Source organism: Myotis yumanensis, unplaced genomic scaffold (genome assembly GCF_028538775.1).
Source record: "Myotis yumanensis isolate MYYU_CA2020_CCGP unplaced genomic scaffold, mMyoYum1.0.hap1 SCAF_11, whole genome shotgun sequence".
Classification (NCBI taxonomy): Eukaryota; Metazoa; Chordata; class Mammalia; order Chiroptera; family Vespertilionidae; genus Myotis; species Myotis yumanensis.
In genome coordinates this window covers 12,789,105-12,799,354 of record NW_027223762.1, presented here as the reverse complement: position 1 = coordinate 12,799,354, position 10,250 = coordinate 12,789,105, and the positions used below count along the sequence as shown (strand labels likewise).

Here is a 10,250-nt window from a genome sequence, read left to right as displayed (position 1 = left end):
GTAATCTGCAAGGAAAAACATATTTCACACTCATTCATTTAATTTAAAATGAAATAAAAGGAAAATTCAATTCTTCAGTTGCATTCATCACATTTCAAGTTGCTCTATAGCCACATGTGGCTAGTGCAGCCGTGGGCAAACTACGGCCCGTTTGAAATGAATAAAACTAAAAAAAAAAAAAAAGACCGTACCCTTTTATGTAATGATGTTTACTTTGAATTTATATTAGTTCACACAAACACTCCATCCATGCTTTTGTTCCGGCCCTCCGGTCCAGTTTAAGAACCCATTGTGGTCCTCGAGTCAAAAAGTTTGCCCACCCCTGGGCTAGTGGCTACCATATTAGACAGTATAGGGTTAGATTATGAAGAACTAGTCAGAAGAAATTATATTCAATTGATTCTATAATTGTTTCTCTTTCCTCTCTTTCCTTTTCCTTTGGGGGTCGAATGACCCTTTCATAGGGGTCGCCTAAGACCACTGGAAAACACATCTATAATTACATATTGTTTTTGTGATTAATCACTATGCTTTAATTATGTTCAATTTGTAACAATGAAAATACATCCTGCATATCAGATATTTACATTACGACTCATAACAGTAGCAAAATTACAGTTATGAAGTAGCAACGAAAATAATTTTATGGTTGGGGGTCACCACAACATGAGGAACTGTATTAAAGGGTCGCGGCATTAGGAAGGTTGAGAACCACTGACTCATCTTTCTTCCTAGATCCTAAGGTCCAACCAAACTAAAGATGAAATGGGTGATAAATTAAGCCATGAGGCCCTGGCTGGTTTGGCTCACTGGATAGAGCGTCGGCCTGGGGACTGGGGGGTCCCAGGTTCGATTCCGGTCAAGGGCATGTACCTTGGTTGCAGGCTCATCCCCAGTAAGGGGTGTGCAGGAGGCAGCTGATCGATGCTTCTCTCTCATCGACGTTTCTAACTCTCTATCCCTCTCCCTTCCTCTCTGTAAAAAATCAATAAATATATTTAAAAACAAAAAAAAATTAAGCCATGAGACTTGTGTAAGATCTTTCTTCTCCTTTCTACCCACCTCATCTGGGAGACAGCTGGGGCCTCATCTCTACTCCCTTCCCCCTTAAAATCTAGATTAAAAAACTAAATAGGCTTCTCAAACTGGAGTATGGAGGCTAGGCTCAGGCGTGGAATGTACCAGAATATAGAATAACGGTGGTATATCTCCCAGGAGGTAAGATTTACTCAATGTTAAGTAAGTTATATTAGTGTTGTTATATTAAAACAACCATGAATATATCATGCAATAAAATGCAATTTTTTTTCATCAAAAAGATAAATATCAGGCTCACAGCTTTACACTATGCCACTAAATCCTGATGTGTGTGTTAGGATACTTCATATAAAATTTGAGAAAATAGACAAAGAAATGGCTGAAATTCCCCAAATAGATATTGAGATTAATACACAAATATTGGCAGTAAAGTTATGAAGAAAGCGCTTAAGGACAGAAGCTATCAATGCTATATTTTTGGTCAAATTCCACCTTGAGGTAGTTGTAATTTTGTTCTTCATTTAGATATACCAAAAGAATGAGGTTCTAATAAGCATGCAAGAGGAAAAGAATAAAAGACAAAAATATGGGCCGTTCCTGGGAAGGACAAGAGATAGGGAAGGAGGAACTAGGAGAAACTATGCTCATAAGGCAAAATCCTTTAACAAGTTTTTACATGGACTCCACCAACATGAAAAAAATCACACCAGAATTCATACTTGAACAGAATATCTGAGATATTTTTTGGTGAAGGGGGTATCCAGACAACAGCTAATTTATAGGCATCTAAATAATTTCTTCTCTCTGCAGGTAATATACAGAGGGGTCAAACAATAGAAGCAGTAGTTTGGAGGTTCATGGGCCTCTAGGAAAACAATACCCATTGGCGATTGGACAGGCAGGTGAGCCTAACTGCAGCCTTAACTGAGCACTTCACATGTGCCAGACACTATGCCAAAGGTTTTGCATGCATTATCTCATTTAATTCTCAAAACATCTCTATAAGGTGAGTATTATTTTATCCTTATTTTCTAGATTAGAAGTTTGAGGCTTAGAGAAGTTAAGGAATTTGCCCATGGTCATATAATGAGTGAGTGACAAAGCTCGGACTTGAGTCCAACACTGTCTGACACAAAGCCCCGTATTCTTTAACCACTACAGAATTGTTTTAAAGATTAAATGAAATCATGTGCAAACACTGGAAACATAATAAGCAGTCCAATATTACTTACTGTCACCTTGCCAGGAAAACATAAACCCGGCTACAAGACTACACTTTGTAAAATTTAATTGTAGCATTTGCCGTGTTAGTGAATTATGACTTAGTGGTTAAATAAGCCATTGCTGTAGGGAAGAAAGATGGGCTTATCATATTTTTCTCTAAAATAAAGTAACTCTTAAAAAGTAATCTTTATCGGCCCTGGCTAGGCAGCTCATTGGTGAGCGCACCCTCCCGGCCGGCCAGGGTTGGGGTCCAATCCCCAGTCAGCGCACAGACAAGCAGCAGCCAAGGAATGCATCCATCAGTGGAATAAACCCATTTCCCTCCTCCTCTCTCCCCCTTTCTCTCGCTCTAAAAATCAAAAAATAAAAAATAGTACTTATTAAAATTACTATAGCATTCTTCTCTATTATAACCACAGAATCTAATTACTGAGAAACACAGCGAATTTAGAAAATCTCCACAATTTTCATGTTTAAACTTTTTTTCCAAAGTTAATTTACCATCTAATGTTGACAGAACACTTTTGGCCTCGATGCTACAGTGTTTGTAAAATTATACGGCACAACTGTCTCCGCAAGTCCGAATCCGGTCAGAAATCCAGCTCATGAGAGTCTAGGGGCGCGAACCTCGGAAACTGAACGCAACTGGAGGAGCGAAGAGGAGCGGCAGGAACACCCCCCTCCCCCCTCCCCCCGCACCCCCCTCCCCTCGCACCCCCCTCCCCGCCCCCCCTGAAACCCTGGCAACAACCCCAAGGAAGGGACGACCATCAGACGGGATTCGTGCGCCCGGCTGGCAGACGGGCAGCGCCGGCGAGAGGAGGCGGAGAAGCTGAGCGCGGACCGGGACGCAGCCCGCGGCTGTCCGGCCTCCCGGCGGGCCCCTCGCTGAGGGCGGCGAGAGCAGATCCCCGAGTGCGCGCGTTTCAGAACCCGGTGCAGGTAACTATTCAATAAAACCGCCCGGCCCGCCGCGCGGCGCCGTGGTCGGCGGGGACCCAGGTCCCAGAAGGTCCGGGTTCGGTCCCCTCACCCACCCCGCGCGCAGGGCACAGGCCCGGGGTTCGGGCTCCACCGCCAGCGCGGGGCGGGCGGGAGGCAGCCGGTCGCAGGTTCTCTCACCACGGGCGTTTCTCCCTCTCCGTCTCCCTTCCTCTCTGAAGTCAATAAAAATGTATTTTTTAAAAAGCCCCCTCCCATGAAGCACGGTTAGTGATGCGTATTTGGTCGGGTCGACGAGGGACCCGTGGGTGGGTGACGCCTGCCGGCGCTGACACCGACACCTCAGCACGGAGCGGCACCGTTACTGTATCCTTTTCACAGAAAGTGACAGGTAGCCACATCCCACCTCAACCAATAAGTACAATTTAAATGGAAAAGCCATCCACTGGGAACAAGACTGCAGTGTTTCCACACGTGCTTAGGCCTGTCGTGAGGGTCTCGATTCCGACACGGGTTTCTCAGGCTCCGCCATCCCGCTCCTCCACCCCTCGTTTTCCAGCTGAAGCTGGTTAAAGGGCCTCCCTCGAGCGGCCCGGAAATGTGACCGACACTCAGGGGTCGCGTCTCCAGACTCAGCGCAGACGCCCCGGGAGGAGCCATGTGGGGGGGGGGGGGGGCGACGCAGCGACGCAGGGCCCCCTCCAGGCGCCGCGACCCCGGCCCTCCGGAGAACGCGGGCGGTGCCGGCCCACCTGCTCAGCTGCTCAGCCGGGAAACTCCCACCCCGACCACGGAGGGCGCCCGGCCCCGCTTCTTACGAGCACTGCTCACGCCCCGCCGCCTTCCCGGCCCCAGAACCTCAAGCCGCCCCGCCCGGCTCCCAGCCCAGGCTGCTGGCGATGGGAGGCACGGTGCCCTCGTCGCGGCGAGGCCACCACAGGGCCTCCAGGGAAGCGTGTGAGGAAGGAGCAGGGGCGTCGCCCCACCTCGCGCAAGGTGGGGGTGAGGGGATGGAGGGACCAGGCACAACGAAACTGGAGTCGCCGGCGAGGGCCGGGACCAAGGTACCTGCGAAAACCTGGGGCTGGTGACAGGCCGAGCGGCGCTCACTCTCGCAGACGCCCCGGCCTCAGACGGTTGCTCGCCGGACGCTCCACCACCGCGGACCCTCGAGAACTCCCGCCTGTCCGGAGCGAGACCCGCGCGGGCCAATCAGCGCCCAGAGACCGCCTTCGGGGGCGGGGCCGGCTCGAGGGTGCGCGCGCCACGCCCCACGCGCCTGGTCGCTGCTGCCCGCGGACCTTTCTGCCGTTAAGCTCGGGACCAAGCCAAACGCCACGACCCTCCCAGGGGTCCTCAGGCCCCGGGTTTAAGCCGAGCCTTCCTCTCGGACACTCACCCAAGTGAGGCTTTATCAACAGCCATTCGTCTTCCTCGGCGAGATGGAGAGGCCCTGCTATGTTAAAGTAGTTTTATGGACAGACCCCTCCAGCGGTTCTCAACCTGTGGGTCGCGACCCCTTTGGCGATCGATCGACCCTTTCACAGGGGTCGCCTAAGACCATCTTGCATATCAGATATTTACATGACGATTCATAACAGTAGCAACATTACAGTTATGAAGTAGCAACAAAAATAATTTTATGGTTGGGTCACAACATGAGGAACTGTATTTAAAGGGCCAGAAGGTTGAGAACCACTTAAACTAAAGGAGTAGGAGGTGAATACCTGGGCTCGGAGAGGAGGGCTGATGCTGTCCTTTGTTAAGTCTGTTCTCAGCTGTAAATTCTTCTACAGGGGCCTTTTCTTTTTGGCCTCATCTTAGCCCTTGGTCAGGTGCCTAGGAGGTAGTCGGTGCTTACTGTTTGTTGACGGAATACAGCAGCACTCAGCATAGCTTTTTGCTGTTTTCTGTGACTTCCCTTCCCCTAACTGTAACGGCTCCCACCCCACCCCACCCCACGGCTCCTGGTGGCTGAGTTTTCCCCGCTGATGACACTCTGGAGGCGGAGCACCGCGTTGAACTGGAAATGGCTACCCTGTATCTAAATGGCACTCGTTGAGTAGACACTATAAAGAGCAGTGATAAAACTTTAGGTGTGGCTCATATAGGTTAGTCTGTCTTATTTAACTATTGTTGATGTTATAAGGCATGCTGCCATTTCAAACCCCGTTAACCGATTTGAGCTCTTCAGGGAAATCTCCGAGCAAAAGGGAGACGGCCCTGCCCGGTGGGCGCCGCCCCTGATGTCGGGGAGACCCACAGAGGAGTGGACTGGGTCAGGGAGCAAGAGCAGAGGAAGCCTGACACCTTCCTTCCCTAAACCCGTTTTCAGCATAAATATGTGAAAAAGCAATGAGCCCTGGCCCGGACGGCTCCGTGGGCTGAGCATCCTCCCACGTGCCGAGAAGTCTGGGTTCGGTTGGGGGGAGGGCCATGCCTGGATGCCGCGTGATCCCCAGGAGGGGGTGCAGGAGGCAGCTGATCACCGCCTCTGTCTCCCTCTCTCTAGAAACATTTAAAACAACCAGAGAGGAAGGACACTATAAATTAGTGACACTAGAATTACAGGTTATTTTCCTCCTAAGAAATGACGTTTTATTTCAAGTAGCAGTGTTACTTAGTAAAAATCTGTAATAACCAAATTATGTATATGATGTTAAAGTGATTTTAAGGCTGCTTGAATAATATTTAAACAGGATAAGTTTCCACTCTTTAAAATTTAGTGACTGCTATTAATTTGCTTAGTGACTATTTTTCCAGAATCAGAATTGACCTGGAAAATTATTACAAAACTCCAGTAAGGAGGATCTAAATTAGCTATTTTGATTAATACTGACATTAATAAAAGACTGCCCTGTTTCCTGCCAAAGGCTTATTTTCTAGACCCACTTTACTATGACTACTAAGAGTGCATCTAAAATTCTATTAGAAATTGCTCAACGTACACTCCAGTGAGGTAGATATTTGAATCACATTAGATAAAAGCTTGTGTGACCTAAGCTAATACATCATATGCAGTACATGAACACCTTCTGAGCAGGACCAATTCAATGTATGTCAAAGACCATGAAATCTTATATGAATAAAATATATCTAAACTAGAGGCCCGTTGTATGAAGAGATTCATGCAATAGGCCTTCCCGTCCCGTCTGCCGGCACTGGTTTTCCTCCGGCACCCGGGACCCAGGCCTTTGCTCCGGCCAGAGCCTTCAGTCTCCGCTCCGCCACTTCGCCCCTACGTATGCAAATTAACTGCCATCTTTGTTGGGTTAATTTGCATACTCTCCTGATTGGCTGGTGAGCGTAGCAGAGGGACGGTTAATTTACATGTTTGTCTATTATTAGGTAAGATGTCTCATTGTAAAGGGAAAAAGGGAATAAAATAACCAGTCAGGCTTTATATCAGTTAGACAATTTTACTAAATGAGAAAACTACATTTAAAATGTGCTTTAAAACAAAATGGAATTAGAAAAAAAGACATATGCATTTGAAAGAACGTTGCACTGAGCTGAAAATCAAATCTCTTGCAGTAATACAATACACCAATTCATAAAACGTAAGTTAACAGAATTCTCAACATTTTTAAAGACAATATTAAGGTCAAGAATTTCACATCTACGGTAGCACACATAAAAGGGCATTATAAATATGATGTCCATCCCTATGAACTTACAAATTTGACAATGCTCAATAAAAGCTTTTAGAATCACATCAAAAGTATCGCACCCAAAAATCACAAATCTGTGTCCTCTAAGTTCTCCTTATAAAATCTTTATGTTCACTTTTCTAGTCTTGCCATTTGTTAATGCTAACCCTTAAAAAGACAAAGAGAGAAGAGGAAAAGAAATGCTGCAAAAAACCCTTGATCATGTACAGAAATTATTGCTACTATAGTTCACTACAAAGCATGTCTATACAATATCATATGGACTTTGATCATGAAAAATCAGAATAAAAATCTTTAGTGACATAAGCCTTACAATCGTATACAACATTCACATGGCATTAATAGACTGTTAAGCACCCAATACCCATAGCTGACAGAATGTCCCACTGACCAGCATTCATTTAAATATGTCCTTCGTACAGAGAAAGGGAGAGAGAGTGTCAGCTTTCCAAGGCTTGTCAAAAAAGGATTCCCATGTTTTATGGATCTAAACACAAAAAAACGACAACAAAAACCCAAAAAACAAAATCGATGCAGGTGAGAGTGTTTCCAGAAAGTTAAGCATGCCAAAAGGTGTTTCGTGCAAATTAAAACCTAAAACAAAGGTACCACATAATCACATTACCAACTAGGTGGGTAATACTATGAACTTTATCTTAAAGTTAAATGAAATGCTACTGCACAATACAGCATCAATCAGTTAAAAATTAGAGTGCACAAATCCATATCTGTGGCAATTTCTGTATGAAGCAAAATATTCACTATCAGCTGTAAAGTTTGCCCAAACTGTTGATTAAATCATTGGATTGGACAGTTTGCATACTTTTAAAATATCAACCTCTAAAATTCCTTTTCACAGCAACGAAGCATAAGTTTTCTTAGTAAGATTAAACAGGAACATAAGTAAATAAGCAAGAGAAAATAGTTGGTGAATGTCTTTAGAGCTCGTCCCACATTTCATTTTTAAAAATGTTTAGGGGAAAAAATTTAAAATATTTGCCATTATTCTAGCAAAAACAAACAAACAAAACAAAACAAGCCCAAAATGATTAAACAACCAAGCAACACTAAAATCACATTACACAGATGGATCATCATGCTTTCATCTGATTTAACGATCACATCTAGTTTAATTGGGATGCTTTTCAACTTTAAAAACTGTGATAAGTGAAGATGTAACTTTAATGGGTAATTTTGAATTTGGTTTTAACTTTGTTGAATATTATAACAGAGTATACTTATTACAATACAGTGTAGCACATCTTTCTATTAGAAAAAAATTTAAGATCCTTTACCCGTCTCCTTAAGTTAAAGGTGTGACATCATAAAGGGTGTCAAATGGCTGGATGGTTTTACAGTGCACACTTATATATTATGAAGTATGTCCTTAACAAATCTGATGGTTTCTTTACACAGTTCCTTTCTTCACCTTTTCTTCGGTGGATTAGCTGTTCGTGGTGGAGTGACCGGACGTCCTGAATTCAGTCCACCATACTGGTACTTAGCTTTCTTTTCAGATGGTTTCAATATCTTAAAGTAAACAATTTATTAACAATGTTATTCTTTCAAGTGCAATAAGTTTAAGAAAGTTACTGTTACAACAGTAGGTATTTTTTCTTCTTCTTCAATAAATGGCAGAAATTGTAAAGTGCAATAAAAATGTAGAAAAAACAGCAAATTTCCACAAATATTTCTCACATTTTAAAGAGTTTGCAAACATCTGAATAGTGCAATTATGTCATTCCATCGATAATTTACTAACAAAAGCATGCGTATACGAAACCTATCAACTACCATTCCTTGGATTTAAGCAAAAAAATTTTTTCAAATTGGTTTATCTCTGTGGTGAGAAAAATACTCTGGCTTTAAGAGTCAAAAAGACCTAGGTTCTCACCATAATTCTGCCACTATTTAGAGGGTAACTAGTCACAAACTCTTCACACCTTAATTTTTTTATGTGTAAACAGATCTTTTCATTTAAAAAACAGCTTTGAGGAGGCATCTTCCTCCCCAGCATATGCCATCAGTTTGGCTCAAATAAACTCATAAAAATTCTAAAAATAAAACATCCTAAAACAAACCAGCTTTGTTTCTGTATACAGTAGGTCCTTGGGTTACGTCGGAGATTCCGTTCAAACGGCGCGACATAAAGCGATTTTCGCCGTTAAGTCGGAACCCACCTACATAAGCACCTACGTCACTCACATGGAGCACATACACAAGCAGTAATGAAGTAGAACAAATTTTTGACCTTTACTTGTGGTAAATACAGTAAATAATAAAAAACATGAAGCACATATGTACATACATCAAAATGACGGAACTTTTTTTTTTATATATAAATAAATGGGAGATGGCAACGTAACCACGAAACGACCTACGTCAAGTCTGACATAACCCGAGGACTGCCTGTATTACATATCATAAAGTTCACCCATTTAAAATATACAAGTCAATGCTTTTTAGTTATGTATTTACAGAGTTGTAGAGCAACGGCTATAATCTAATTTTGTCACCCCAAAAGAAACCTTGTTCCCATCCCTTTTTCACTCCCCTACTCCTCCTCCCCCCTTTAACTCTAAGCAACCACTAATTGACTTTCTCTATTGATTTGTCGTTTTTGACTCTCTCATATAAATGGAACCTGACAATATGTGGTATTTTGTGACTGGTTTCTTTGTTTTTAAGATTTATGTATGTTACAGCATATATCAGTATTTCATTACCTTTAATTATCAAACAATACGCCATTTTGATTATTCACTCTTTAGCTGATTGACATTTGGGTCATTTTCAACCTTTTGGCTACTATAGTGTTCCTATGCATATGCATGTAATTGAGTACCTATTTTTAATTCTTTTGGGTGTATACCTAGGATTAGAATTGCTGGATCATACAGAAACTCCATGTTTATTGCACCATTTTACATTTTCACTATCAATGTACATTTTTACTATAGATGTATGAAAGTTCCAATTTCTCTACATCCTCACTAATACTTGTTACTGTCTTATTAAAATTGTGTTCATTCTGGTGGATGTAAATAGAGCTTTAAGCTCATTATAAATAGAAAATTTCAATATTTGTACAAAAAATGCATACAAAAGGCTTATGAAATATTTCTTAGAACTATTCAGATCATCATAGTGCCTCACTGAAAAATAATATATTACTTCAACTCCACTATGGTGACTGTTGAAGGATATGGCCTGATTACTACCCTTAAATTATAAGTGATAAGCCAAACATTTACACTTAATTATACTAAGTGTAAGTTACACAAACAGTGTAATACAAAAAGAAAGAGGGATGGTCTACATTTAAAAAGTGTATGTATGTTCGGGGATATAAAATAACCTTTGCAAAAACAAAGT

The 10,250-nt window shown here is 42.8% G+C and overlaps 1 protein-coding gene across 2 annotated transcripts in view; it reads right to left on the bottom strand.

Moving 5' to 3' along the window:
- Positions 1-6,603: 6,603 nt before the first annotated feature.
- PPP1CB (protein phosphatase 1 catalytic subunit beta) overlaps positions 6,604-10,250 on the bottom strand; it is a 28,581-nt gene continuing 24,934 nt past the window's right edge. For both annotated transcript variants that reach the window (XM_070428923.1, XM_070428922.1), the window contains exon 9: positions 6,604-8,405. In XM_070428923.1, coding sequence (XP_070285024.1) covers positions 8,301-8,405 — 105 coding nt within the window. In that variant the 3' untranslated portion in view covers positions 6,604-8,300. The remainder of the gene's footprint in view (positions 8,406-10,250) is intronic.